Source organism: Pseudochaenichthys georgianus, chromosome 14, assembly GCF_902827115.2.
Source record: "Pseudochaenichthys georgianus chromosome 14, fPseGeo1.2, whole genome shotgun sequence".
Taxonomy (NCBI): Eukaryota; Metazoa; Chordata; class Actinopteri; order Perciformes; family Channichthyidae; genus Pseudochaenichthys; species Pseudochaenichthys georgianus.
Window position 1 is genome coordinate 1,046,911 of NC_047516.1, and position 15,402 is coordinate 1,062,312.

Here is a 15,402-nt window from a genome sequence, read left to right on the forward strand (position 1 = left end):
TTAATGAGATATGGACCGCAAAACAAAAGATTTCCCTGGATTTCATTTAGAAAAAACTTCAAAAGGTCTTGTGTTTTTTCGGGGGGGCAGGGCCCTTTTTCTAGTTTAGAGCAATAGCCCCTCCAAATGTCTGTGCACGTCCCTGGGTATGATAGCTACAGACTGCTGTGGAGGAATCACTTTCACTATATAAAATGTCCCTATGATTGTTTACATCACGTGCTATAGTTAACCAGCCTTATCTCATATTCAGGCCGCTCATGCAGACACATTCACTTCACATATCTAGGCAGTTCAAATGTTTGCGGTAACCAAAAGTGACAAACCTATTTTCGACAGCTTTATCTCTGGGTTGAGCACCACGTGCAGCACATTCCGCAGGCGCTTGTTTTCCTCGTAGTAAGCCTCCACAGTAGTTTCTATTTCTCCAAATATCTCCACGGCCGCGGTGGTTAAGCGTTCAGTTAAAAAACTCCGTAAACGCAGCAGTTTGTTGTTGGACATCTTGAGGACGAACGTAACGTTGGATCAAGATATGTTGTATTTAACTTCTCCTCGACATTTTACGTACAAAGCGCGTTTCACTCAAACACACAGAAACCGGCTGGAAAATTGAAGATGACTTCGGTTTACATTAGCGCCCTCCTGAGGACGATAGGCAAGTAGCATCAAATACATCAATCAATAGATGAGAGTAACACGTGCGTCACTTCCGGGCAAAAATGACTTTTTGGGGAAAACGAAGCGCAACTAGCCTATTAAGATACATGTATATTGTCCAAATGTCATTAAAGGAGGATCTTTGTTCAACCTATAAAATACAAAAACACTTGAATCTGATGTAGTCGATGAAAATCTGTGTGTGTGTTTGCCTTGAGTGTACATGCACCCAGGTTAAAGTGTGTCCCGTTCATTCGTGGATTAAAACACGCACAACGTACACAGAACAACCAAACAGACACATTCAAATAATTGGAACAATAATGCAGAGCCAAGAGAATATAAAAATGTCATTTAATAGTAAAAAAGTTCTCTGTGCTTTTCATAGAGCCCCGTGGTTTACAGCATATATTACAGTTGTAACAGCAGTGTAGACAACTAACATTCAAATCCAGCTTAGTGATCAAATTCAAAAGAAAGACGGAGTTAAAACAGATGATGCATTTTGTAAAATACCAAATATATTATTTAAAAAGGAAGGAAGCAACACATCAGTTTTGGCACAATAAATATAAGTGCAGTGTTTGACACGTCCACGTCCTGTAACATCATTTTCGTTTTCCTTAGATATGAAAAATGCATATTAACAAAAACCAGTGGACTTTGTGTCGGAGAGAAGAAGACATGGACTTTGGATCAATGTTGGTAAAGAAATATCCAACATATGTATGAAATTAAAGAATAACGAATGTGACAATGCAACCGTTAAGATGCCGAAAAGCATTTTACGTCAAATAAAAAAAGGCAAGGAAAATAAATCAAACTTTCTGTATGAAGGGGAAAACATGCACTTCTGGGGAATGTTAACAAATAAATAACAACTAAAACCACTAAAAATATGTCGCTGCAAAATGTTGACTTATCTAAAAAAACAAGCATAATGAAATCTAAACTAGGGATGGGAAATGTCTCGATGCAAATTGTCCAATACAATATTAAGAGTCTGACGGTCCACAACATGTCTTCATGTCCCTTGGTACCGTGTACTAAATGTCTATTTAAAAGTTATTGTTTAAAATTAGGGATAATGAATGTGTCGATGCAACCGTTGAGATGTCGTTTTCTGTGATATTCAAAATGCACAAATTAACTTCCTGTCTGACGGGAGGAAACCCGGAGTTAGGAATGAAGATAATGCGGCGATAGAAGCATCTTCTTTCGATATATAAATAATGACTTTTCTGCCTTTGGAGTCCCTTAGTAACAGGGTGGGAGCAGCTGTATGAACACGACCTGCTGCTGTCTCTCTGGTACTACCACCTCTTCCTCCTCCTCGTCTTCCTCCTCCTCCTCTCTCACTCACCGAGCGTCTGCAGGGTGGGGGTCTCTGAGGGTCTCTGGGTAAAATAGAGTGAATTTTCTGTCTTTGGAGTCCCTTTGTAACAGGGTGAGAGCAGGCAGTCCTCTTCACAGAGACCTGCTGTATGAACACACCTAATGCAGTGTCTCCTCCTCCTCCTCCTCTTTCTCCCTCACTCACAGAGCGTCTCCAGGGTGGGGGTCTCTGAGGGTCTCTGGGTCTCGCCCCTCTTAGTGTCTCTTCTCTCTGGTTCTCTCTGAGCCTCTGGTCCTGCAGAAAGCAGCCGATCTGAGGAGCTCTCCTCCTCCTCGGGGGGGTTTTCCTCGTTGGACCCGGACCCAGGCAGAGCTGTGTACGTCGGGATGGCGTTAAACATGACGAAGCCCACCATGATGACCACGAAGGAGATGATGTAGAGCGTGGAGAACTGAGAGAGGAAGAGATGTTACTGAGAGACGCCATGTTTACACGTTGCATGTTTTATCTAACTGCGTTTTCAAAGAATCAGAATCAGGTAGGTTGACACATACGAGCAAGTTGACGGAAATGTAATTAGATAGACTTATTCACACTCTTTCTACCACCTTCAGCTGTTTATACATAGTCCATACAGGGAAGGACGAGAGGAAAACAAATGGGAATAAATCAAAAACAAACTAGTTTAGTTTAGCACCACTAGCATTTAGCATCCTAACAAAAACAGTCGATGAGGCAGCTTTCATTTCCTTTTGCATAATATTAAAAAAGGGAAAGTCATGTTGATGTAAGACAACAGCCTGATACATATCAGCTTAAAAGCACATTTTAAAACAGATACAGTCTCCCTGACATACATGGAAGGAAAAGTGGAATACAAATGGGAATATACACAAGTTTAGTTTAGCACTAACCACAGCCTCCTAACAAAAACAGTCAATGGCTAATTTCCAGCTGTTCTCTTCCTTTTGCATAAAATAAGGGAAAGTCATGTTGATGTAAGACAACAGCCTGATGCATATCAGCTTGAATACACATTTGAAACAGCTAAAGTCTCCCTGACTGGTTATCAAAGTGCCTCACGCTGTAGTGGAAGAGGAAGAGTCCACAGAAGAGGCTGAACAGGTCGGCGGTGAGCAGAGACAGATTCACCGCCGTGGCACTCGTCATCTTCACCACCACCGGCATGAAGCTGTACAGAGAGTACATACACATAGCATACACTGCAAACCACAGGACCTACACACACACACACACACACACACACACACACACACACACACACACACACAAACACACACACACACACACACAACACACACACACACACACACACCACACACACACACACACCACACACCACACACACACACACACACACACACACACACACACACACACACACACACACACACACACACACACACACACACACACACACACACACACACACACACACACACACACACACACACACACACTTCAGTTAGAGACCATTGACATTCAAACACTCTTAAATTGACAAAACAGGAAGTTAACTTACACGTGTGAAAATCCCATTTTATCGCTGCGACTGCGTGAGTTTCCAGAACAGCTCTGCAACAACAACAAGTTAGCATGAGAGTACACACTTTAATAGGTGTGTGTGTGTGTGTGTGTGTGTGTGTGTGTGTGTGTGCCTCACAGCTGCACTCCGCTGATGAGGGTCCCGAAGAGTCCCATCATGCCGAGGAACTCGATCCGGCTCAGGTTCTTCACCGTTTGTTCCTGACAGACGTTAGAAATGGCGTACAGAACGGCACTGAGGAGAACCAGACCATCGCCCAGAACCACACTGCTGGCTGAACACACACGCGCACACACACACACACACACACACACACACACACACACACACACACACACACTGCTGGCTGAGAACACACACACGATACGATATACTTTATTGTCCCCATAAGAAAATGTGTTCTGGGGACAACATAATAAACATTAAAATACATACACCTTTTGAACAAACACAAAACACAGACGCACATACTGACAATGGCGACCTATTGCACAACATTTAAAAGTATATTTCATTACATGTGAGTGTTAAGAAGCTCAATGGACAGAGGCAGGGTGCTTAAAGAGCAGGGGTGGGGAACCTCCGGCCCCCGGGCCCTATACGGCCCGCGAGACAATTTGATACGGCCCTCGAGGTAACGCACGCAAAAAAGAAAAAAAAATAAGAAATCTAGACCGCAAAATAATTAAACAAGCGAGTGCCTGTTTTTCCTGGCCAAGGTCAGGGTCCTTGAACACAACACGAGTATGTCTCGTCCGACAGGGGTTTAGAGCTGCCGGGGAGCAGAGCACCAGAACGGCTCCGGGCCGGGACTTCACAAATGTCAGTACCCATAAGGAGCCGTACACATGCCGCAGTTTCTGCGTGGCTGTGTCTCTAGCTGAAAGCCCGGTGGCGATCTGTTCATCTGTCATACAGTCAATAACTTTGTTGTTATTAGCATCTGGTTAGCTAGCTATGCTAACGAATATAAGAAGCTTTTTCTACAACCAGTGAGGTCAAGGCACTTCTTTATATGATCATTATAGTTATCAAAAAACAAGAGAATAAAGTAAACGGGTATAACACACTATATGACAGTAAAAAAAAGTTGTTATTAATAAACAAGAATACAGTTTGAAAGGGGAGTGATTTGTAAAATATCCATAAAGAAAAAGCAAATCTGCTTCCAGTTCCGTTTCATCTGGGTGTGGAGAGATGTTTCCATAGATCTACTAATGTTGCTCTCAAAGTGCACCAGAAAAAATTCATCCCGGGGGAGCATGCCCCCGGACCCCCTAGAGGAGGTTAGATCCCCCCCCCCCCACTTAAATCATGTTCACATGGATAGGAAACTAAATTGCACACATCTTGTGTCCATATCTTTCTGTTTTGGTGGTCATGCTACAACCGAGCACGTGCGTGCATGCGCGAATCATGGTAAAATATATGGATTGAGAGGTTGCTTTTTCTTTGCACAGAATGAAAGAAAGGCCAAATGAATGGGCTGTGATTTTAGTATTTTTAAGCAGACGTCAATAATGTGTACGGCCCTCGGAGGATGTTGAAAAAATTGAAATGGCCCTTGAGAGAAAAAAGGTTCCCCACCCCTGTTATAGAGGTTCAGCCTGATCTTCTACCAGACGGCAGGAGCGAGGATTCTGGCTGTAGAATGTGGGTAGGATCAGACCAGCCTATGGACCAGACACCCTTTCTCTGTTGTCGAAAGTCCCGCACTTTTTTTTACTTTTTCTACTGTCTTTTTTTTTTTAACTTTCTTGTTTTTGACTTTTTGCAACAGTTCCGGACTTGTAATTTCTTTCGACTTTCTTTGTTTTTTTTTCACTTTATTCAAAATATCACTTTTTTGAATGTCGTTTTTTCACTTTTTTCGACTGCACTGTCAAGTTACCAGGCAGTGATTCCACACACACACACACACACACACACACACACACACACACACACACACACACACACACACACACACACACACACACTAACTGAGTAAATAAAAGGTTCCTCACTGGACCCCTGGTCGCGCCCTGCCAGGATGTCGGCTCCCACCATCGCCCCGACCCCCAGCAGACACACCCCCACGGACACAAAGTGGACCAGTCTGAAGCGGGTCTTCAGGAAGAACCAGGAGAGGACCATCAGCACCGGGATCACGAAGCAGTCCAGCAGCTAAACACACACACACAGAGAGAGAGAGAGAGAGAGCTCACACACACACACACACACACACACACACACACACACACACACACACACACACGTTGAAATGTAATTATATCACTGTATATATATCATCAATAATATGTAAACATTTGAAATGTATGTTAATGTTGTTAATTATTTTGTATTGTGATGCTTTGGCAACATCGTTTAATTTAACTTTCATGCCAATAAAGCCCCTTTGAATTGAATTGAATTGAGAGAGAGAGAGAGAGAGAGAGAGAGAGACAGACAGACAAAAAGAGAGAGACACACACACACACATTGATTGATAGAGGTCAGAGAGGATAAGCCTTAGATGTCACATTTCTGATTAAAATACTGTTTTCTTTGCTATTTGTATTAAATAACAGGACCAGCAAGACAGAGAAACATCGGCTTCTGCCAAGTGACACTAAATCGGATGGGAGAAGGGTCCAACACACACACACACACACACACACACACACACACACACACACACACACACACAACACACACACACACACACACACACACACACACACACACACACACACACACACACACACACACACACACACACACACAACACACACACACACACACACACACACACACACACACACACTACACACACACACACACACACACACACACACACACACACACACACACACACACACACACACACACACACACACACACACACACACACACACACACACACACACACACACACGATCGACCGATATGGCTTTTTCAAGGCCGATACCGATTATTAGTAATCAAGGAGACCGATAACCGATATTTGAAACCGATATACATTTGCAGTAAAATCAGAAAATCTTGGTGTCAAATAACACAAACTCCAACACAACTCAACTTCTTTGAAATGCATTTAAGCATAGCCTATATTATGTTTAATGAACTTTTAAACATCTTACAACTGGTTTCCTCTCTGTGCCCTTTTCTTTAATGCAGCCATCTGCAATGAGTTAGAGAGAGACAAGAAGTGGGGCTGCAGGCTGACATGCTTAACCAATAATAATGCTTAATTTATTATATCAAACCAATGCCTGTCTGTCTAGCATAACATCCCAATAAGCTGCTAGCAACTGCAAACCACTAGTGCTAGCTAATGTTTTGCAAACTATTAAAAGTGAGGCTATTACAGTAGACCTAACGTTAGACTAGTAGCCTCACTTCTAATATTTTGCTAAACATTTGCTAAATACATACTTCACTCGCAGCCCCCCCTCCGCACCACAGTTCCGCTGTGAGACGCTGCACGCTGACTGACTTCCCCCGTCCCTGTGTAACGGGGAAGCTGATAGAATTGGATCAATAGATTGTGCCGTTTTTGCAACTTCAGCTGAGGGGATAGGGATGTTTATTGAACTTCGGCTTTCAACTGATTTACCTTCGAAACACATGTATGGCTCTGCCGCTCAGCGCTGCTGCTTGTCTGTCTGTGTCTGCGTTCTTCGCACCTGCCTGTAATCTGAGAAGGTCCCGCCTCTATGGCTGGCTACCGCCCGGAAAATCTTCAGTGTTGATTGACACTTCAGTAATAGCCTATCAGATAGCGCTGTGGGCGGGACATTGCTCGTGTACAGAGAGTGGTGACTGCAGACAGAGAAACGGCCGCATCAGAGCCAAAGTGTTATCGGCAATTTTATAAAAAAAAAGGCCGATACCGATAATCGGTCAAATGATGAATATCGGCCCCGATAATCGGCCTGGCCGATAATCGGTCGACCCCTAACACACACACACACACACGGTATCTATTGCCCATTGACATATGGTTTTTCAGAGACCAGTGACGGTCTTCTCACCTGTATACTGGTCAGAGTGGTGTACTGGTACGCCTTCACCACGGTGTAGTTCGCCTCCACATCTGCTACTCCCATCAGAAGATACTTCCACCACTTGGTCTTTAAGATGTGGAGGATGTTCCTGTCTCCTTTAGAAACACATGCAGTTTGATTAGGAGGAAAAAAGAGCTCTGGTTTCAGACAGAGGGTGAAAAATACTGATCTGAACATCAGCAGGAGAGGACTCTTTAAAGTAGAGACACTACATACTGATATACACCTGAACATCAGCAGGAGAGGACTCTTTAAAGTAGAGACACTACATACTGATATACACCTGAACATCAGCAGGAGAGGACTCTTTAAAGTAGAGACACTACATACTGATATACACCTGAACATCAGCAGGAGAGGACTCTTTAAAGTAGAGACACTACATACTGATATACACCTGAACATCAGCAGGAGAGGACTCTTTAAAGTAGAGACACTACATACTGATATACACCTGAACATCAGCAGGAGAGGACTCTTTAAAGTAGAGACACTACATCCTGATGTACACCTGAACATCAGCAGGAGAGGACTCTTTAAAGTAGAGACACTACATACTGATATATACCTGAACATCAGCAGGAGAGGACTCTTTAAAGTAGAGACACTACATACTGATATACACCTGAACATCAGCAGGAAAGGACTCTTTAAAGTAGAGACACTACATAATACTGATATACACCTGGACATCAGCAGGAGAGGACTCTTTAAAGTAGAGACACTACATAATACTGATATACACCTGAACATCAGCAGGAGAGGACTCTTTAAAGTAGAGACACTCCATAATACTGATATACACCTGAACATCAGCAGGAGAGGACTCTTTAAAGTAGAGACACTACATACTGATATACACCTGGACATCAGCAGGAGAGGACTCTTTAAAGTAGAGACACTACATACTGATATACACCTGGACATCAGCAGGAGAGGACTCTTTAAAGTAGAGACACTACATACTGATATACACCTGAACATCAGCAGGAGAGGACTCTTTAAAGTAGAGACACTACATACTGATATACACCTGAACATCAGCAGGAGAGAACTCTTTAAAGTAGAGACACTACATATTGATATACACCTGAACATCAGCAGGAGAGAACTCTTTAAAGTAGAGACACTACATACTGATATACACCTGAACATCAGCAGGAGAGGACTCTTTAAAGTAGAGACACTACATACTGATATACACCTGAACATCAGCAGGAGAGGACTCTTTAAAGTAGAGACACTACATACTGATATACACCTGGACATCAGCAGGAGAGGACTCTTTAAAGTAGAGACACTACATACTGATATACACCTGGACATCAGCAGGAGAGGACTCTTTAAAGTAGAGACACTACATACTGATATACACCTGGACATCAGCAGGAGAGGACTCTTTAAAGTAGAGACACTACATACTGATATACACCTGAACATCAGCAGGAGAGGACTCTTTAAAGTAGAGACACTACATACTGATATACACCTGAACATCAGCAGGAGAGAACTCTTTAAAGTAGAGACACTACATATTGATATACACCTGAACATCAGCAGGAGAGAACTCTTTAAAGTAGAGACACTACATACTGATATACACCTGAACATCAGCAGGAGAGGACTCTTTAAAGTAGAGACACTACATACTGATATACACCTGAACATCAGCAGGAGAGGACTCTTTAAAGTAGAGACACTACATACTGATATATACCTGAACATCAGCAGGAGAGGACTCTTTAAAGTAGAGACACTACATACTGATATACACCTGAACATCAGCAGGAAAGGACTCTTTAAAGTAGAGACACTACATAATACTGATATACACCTGGACATCAGCAGGAGAGGACTCTTTAAAGTAGAGACACTACATACTGATATACACCTGAACATCAGCAGGAGAGGACTCTTTAAAGTAGAGACACTCCATAATACTGATATACACCTGAACATCAGCAGGAGAGGACTCTTTAAAGTAGAGACACTACATACTGATATACACCTGAACATCAGCAGGAGAGGACTCTTTAAAGTAGAGACACTACATACTGATATACACCTGAACATCAGCAGGAGAGAACTCTTTAAAGTAGAGACACTACATATTGATATACACCTGAACATCAGCAGGAGAGAACTCTTTAAAGTAGAGACACTACATACTGATATACACCTGAACATCAGCAGGAGAGGACTCTTTAAAGTATAGACACTACATACTGATATACACCTGAACATCAGCAGGAGAGGACTCTTTAAAGTAGAGACACTACATACAGTACTGATATATACCTGAACATCAGCAGGAGAGGACTCTTTAAAGTAGAGACACTACATACTGATATACACCTGAACATCAGCAGGAGAGAACTCTTTAAAGTAGAGACACTACATATTGATATACACCTGAACATCAGCAGGAGAGGACTCTTTAAAGTAGAGACACTACATACTGATATACACCTGAACATCAGCAGGAGAGGACTCTTTAAAGTAGAGACACTACATACTGATATACACCTGAACATCAGCAGGAGAGGACTCTTTAAAGTAGATTGTGTCCCCTTTAATACCTTTTCTGGTGCAGAGGATGGTGGTGTAGACCAGCAGCAACATGGCGTAGTTCAGGAAGCTTTGCAGCATCGGCGTCTCCACCTTAGCGTTAGCGAGGTACTGACAGCTGACCGCAGTCCCACAGATCAGCAGAGAGCAAACCTGCCCCATCAGGAGGGTCTTCAGCAGGCGCCTGGGGGGGGGGGGGGGGGTATATAACATCAAACTAACGTATAAGCAAGAGGGCTGAAACGCATAATTATTTCCAGATAAATTGCTATGAAATGTGAGAAAATAGTGGAATATATCTTCAGTTTCTCAGTCAATAAGTAAATGTTTTATTTCATCAGACCTGAAGAAAATCTCTTTAATATATTAACATTAAAGACATGTACACCTGAGGGATCATTTACATCAAACTACTTTCCAGTGTTTCCCTGGGTGAGGTAGGAAGTCTGTTTTATGCACCTGAAACCACACCTTGTTCACTATGACATCACTGCGCTCCTATTGGCTAGCGCTCCAACACATGTGCTAAGGGCGGGACAACTCTAAGCAGGTTGACCAATCACAACAGAGCTACAAAATACAAATACAACACATGACACTCCCACTCACCAAGGTCAAAGGATAAAGGATTAAAAACTAATTACAGACATTTGAACATGAACTCTGTTATGTCTCTTGCAGCAGGACAGTTTTCACTTTTACTTTTTAAAGATAAATATGGTTTAATTAACTCGTATTTACTGTTAAACCCATATAAAAGTGTCTTTGAGGACAATGATCAGCACTCTATAAACAAAATGTATTATTATTGTTATTATGACAGACATTTTGTATTTTTTATATGCAAATACAGTATCACTGATGTACATGCAACTAGGAAAGTATTTTATGAATTCTCCTTTTGTTCACTTGAATTATTATATGTTAATGCCTTTGTAAAGCACGTTGAATTGCCTTTGTGTCTGAAATGTGCTACATAAATAAACTAACCTTAACCTAAGATGTTCAACTAGAGCGTATTGACCTGTTTTATATTACTGATTGAATGATAATTGTAATAGAAAAATATTATACTCACTTACTTTAAAGGGGACCTATCATGCAAAAGTCACTTTTTGATGTCTGTTCTTCATCAACACTGGTCCCCGGTGTGTCGGGGAACTCACGCAGCGTCAGGAAATAAACCCTCTCTCTTTTCCTCCGTACCCAAATCTCTAAAAACGGGAACAACGGAGCTGATCCAGATGTGCGTCCGATATGACGTAACATCTGAAATGTGGACCCACGGGCCAATCAGAAACGTCGCTATCAGAAACAACGCCCGTCTGTTCTGGACGTAATATGGTCGGTGTTTACATTAGCATCGCTAACACTCAGAGCTAACCTGTGCTGGAGAGCATGTGTGTGAAGAAGCAGGAAGTAGAAAGGAACTCACCTTGTGGTGTAACCGGCAAGAGAGAAAGCCTTTGAGCTCCAGACTGTTTCAGAGCCTTGATAATCCATGATATGGAGTTTCATCACGGCAGCATTTAGTTTAGACGGTAGCTGCATCAACAGTATGACCTTCACCTTCTGTTGAACTTAGAACTTCCTGACTCCCTAAACTTCCTTTGTTATCACCAAGCTCAAGCCCTCCCTTCAAATACGCAACCCGAACTCTGCTCTTCGTCTTTCGCTCTGCAGCTGAATGTTTGATTCTTTATCCCACATCTGATAAATAAATTCCCACCACATTAACTCACCATGTGAACACGTCCCTCAGGGTTGTAGTTGTACAAACCGCAGGCGACCCTCCATTTCCCACACAGCCTCTCGTCTTCATGCCCCTCCATATCCGTGAGAGCTAGATCTGGAAAGGAACATTAAAGATGAAAAACCTTTAAGAATTAGTGTCTTTAAAGCTTACCGTCTTCATCAGACCATCCGAGCAGCAGAATCTCCACAGGAATGTAATGTGAATCATGTGACTGATGAAGAGAATCATTTCTTGCTGATAAAGGACAATAACTGAAAGCATGATGCCTGAGATGAGAGATTAAATTCAACCACGAAATGCAGTTTGGCACTTAACCAGAAGTGCAGAGTTACTCAAGTATAATATAAATAGATAAACAACTGTGTACATACACTATACAGAGGTTTAAACTGTATTAACAGCTAATTGAATACACTATACAGTAGATCAGGTATAAAGAAACACAGTATAATACAGAATATACTATAGAAAATATAGTTGTTTGGACAGACAATACAGATATCAATCATCAATCAATCAATGTTTATTTATAGCCCCAATATCACAAATGTTACATTTGTCTCAGTGGTCTTCACAGTGTGTACAGAATATCAGTATGACAATACGACACCCTCTGTCCTTAGACACTCTATCCTTAGACCCTCTGTCCTCAGACCCTCTGTCCTCAGACCCTCTGTCCTCAGACCCTCTGTCCTTAGACCCTCACATCGTACAAGGAAAGACTTCCAGAGAAAACCCACAGTTTAAAGGGAACATGGAGAAAACCTTCAGGGAGAGCAGCAGAGGAGGGATCCCTCTCCAGGACGGACAGACGTGCAATAGATGCCGGTGTGTAAATTGAAAAGATAATACATTTGCAACATAGGTAGTCCAGATGTTTGGAAATGCATGTGTGTATAATAGGAAGATGAATCCACGAGGATATCCTCCAGGGACCGATGATCCAGGACCACAGCCACGACTCGCGATCTGATATATGTCTCTTAATATGACAATCTACTCTGCCTTGTTTCTAGCCTGGTTAATAAGAATTGAGATTACAGAACTGCACTTAAAGTTAAATTACTTGCAGACTGGGTATACATTAGAGCAGGGGTGGGGAACCTTTTTCCTCTCAAGGGCCATTTCAATTTTTTCAACATCCTCCGAGGGCCGTACAAATGATTGACCTCTGCTTAAAAAACTAAAATCACAGCCCATTCATTTGGCCTTTCTTTCATGCTGTGCAAAGAAACAGCAACCTCTTAGTCCAGATATCTTACCATGACTCGCGCACGCATTCACGTGCACGGTTGTGGCATGACCACCAACCAGAAAGATATGGACACAAGATATGTGTAAATGTATTTAGTTTCCTATCCATGTGGACATGATTTAAGTGGTGGGGGACCTAACCTCCTCTAGGGGGGGATTTTTAAATGTTGAAGTTAAAAGCATCAATCTGGTGCACTTTGAGAGCAACATTAGGAGATCTATTGAAACATCTCTCCACACCCAGATGAAATAGAAATGCAAGCAGATTTCTTTTTCTTTATGGATATTTTACAAATCACTCCCCTTTTAAACTGTATTTTTTATTTTTTTTATTTTACTGTCATATAGCATTTTATATAGTAGTTTACTTTATTCTCTTATTTTTTTTATAATTATAATGATCATATAAAGATGTGCCTTTACCTCACTGGTTATAGAAAAAGCTTCTTATATTTGTTAGCATAGCTAGCTAACCAGATGCTAATAACAACAAAGTTATTGACTGTATGATCAGTATGACAGATGAGCAGATCGCCACTGGGCTTACAACTAAAGACACAGCCAAGCAGAAACTGCAGCATGTGTACGGCTCCTTATGGGTACTGCAATTTTTGAAGTGCCGGAGCCGCGTTCTGGTGCTCCCCGTCAGAACTACACCCCTGTCAGACGAGACATATACCCCGCGATGACACGTTAAACTCGTGTTGTGTTCAAGGACCCTGGCCTGGGCCAGGAAAAACAGGCACTCGCTTGTTTCATTCTTTTGCGGTCTAGATTTCTTACTTTTTTGCGTGTGTTTATAAATTACCTCGAGGGCCGTACCAAATTGTCTCGCGGGCCGTATACGGCCCGGGGGCCGGAGGTTCCCCACCCCTGCATTAGAGGCAATGGAGCTAAAAGCAAACAGATATGTACATTTTGGGAAAGTTGAACTGCAATTAGCCACAATTACGCCATTAGATGTATGCCGAATGTTAATGTATCTTATTATAATGCCAATTAAGGTTTAACATATGTTTAAACGGGTATAAACGACTCAACATTCAACTGTTATATTATCTTAATGAATTAAAAATAAAGATAATATTTACAACAAACTAAAATACGTAAGAAACTGGGTACAGTAAATAAAATAAAATGCGACAAATACTATATTCAAAGTGCAGAGTTGTGCAGATTTAAAGCAGGAAGAGTGGAGGAGAAATGTGCAACATATTTTGCAGGATTTACTGTATTAACAAATACAAGATATTGCACATAAGCCCATTTTAGGACTATTAAACTAAATTAAACTGAAGTTCCATCATTAGATGTATGCCAAATTATAATGTAGGTTCTTATAATACAATACTTGTAATATACAAAACATAATTAAATTGTCCCTTTTTTCAATGCAGTTTGGTTAAGCTTCAGTGACAGCGTCTTATTATATCGAGCTAAAAGCGAACATTTGAGCACATTTGAGAATATTAAACTACAGTAAGGCATACTAATACCATTATATGTATGCCGAATGTTAATGTAGCTTATTATAATGCGACTCGTCGTTTAAAATATGTTAAAGCTTGTATAAATGACTGGCAGCACCCAAAGCAAAATTAAAACCGTCTTTTTATCAAAGAAGTTTGGTTTAGTGTGTTTTACACATGAGCGACAGCGTCATAAATCGGGCTTCCTGAATATTATTTATATCTTAACAAAGCGTACATACCGTAACATACGTTTTCTTTTTCCTCTTCAGTCATGACAAGTGGGGAGAAAAACTCAAACTGTGATAAAAGTCCATCCTTTAAAAAAAATCGCACCAAATTCTCATCCACGTTTGGCAATTTGATTACGTCAACCAAACCTCGTGCTGACAAGCCCCGCCTCCTGCGTCCTGATTGGTCGAAATACAACAAACGAGTGAAGTGACGTCGGCGCGGTGCAGTCAAACATGATCTGATGCTGATGAGAATAAACCGAAATTACTCAAATCCGGTATGAAATACACATATAAAGGGACTTATCTTAAGTGTATCCATGTTATTAGATGTTTAACTTCTACTGCACTACATTTCAGAAGGAGAAATTGTATTTCTTTATCTAAAAAATGTGTTCATTTCCATATTTAACCTTCATACTGTTCTTGTTTGACATACAATCACAGCTGTTTTAACAAATACTGCCCTTGTTTCTTCCTAAAGTGAAGGTTAGAATCCTTGTATGAGAA

General features: G+C 41.5%; 1 protein-coding gene across 1 annotated transcript; it reads right to left on the reverse strand.

Annotated features, from left to right (window-relative positions):
* Nucleotides 1-992: 992 nt before the first annotated feature.
* LOC117458372 (solute carrier family 35 member F2-like) lies at nucleotides 993-15,101 on the reverse strand. The gene is given in 10 exon segments (XM_034098799.2): nucleotides 993-2,447; nucleotides 3,080-3,219; nucleotides 3,525-3,592; nucleotides 3,681-3,837; nucleotides 5,570-5,729; nucleotides 7,580-7,707; nucleotides 10,192-10,364; nucleotides 11,923-11,942; nucleotides 11,944-12,029; nucleotides 14,902-15,101. Coding segments are annotated over 10 exon segments (1,221 nt in total). The 5' UTR covers nucleotides 14,936-15,101; the 3' UTR covers nucleotides 993-2,192.
* Between the last annotated feature and the right edge of the window lie 301 nt (nucleotides 15,102-15,402).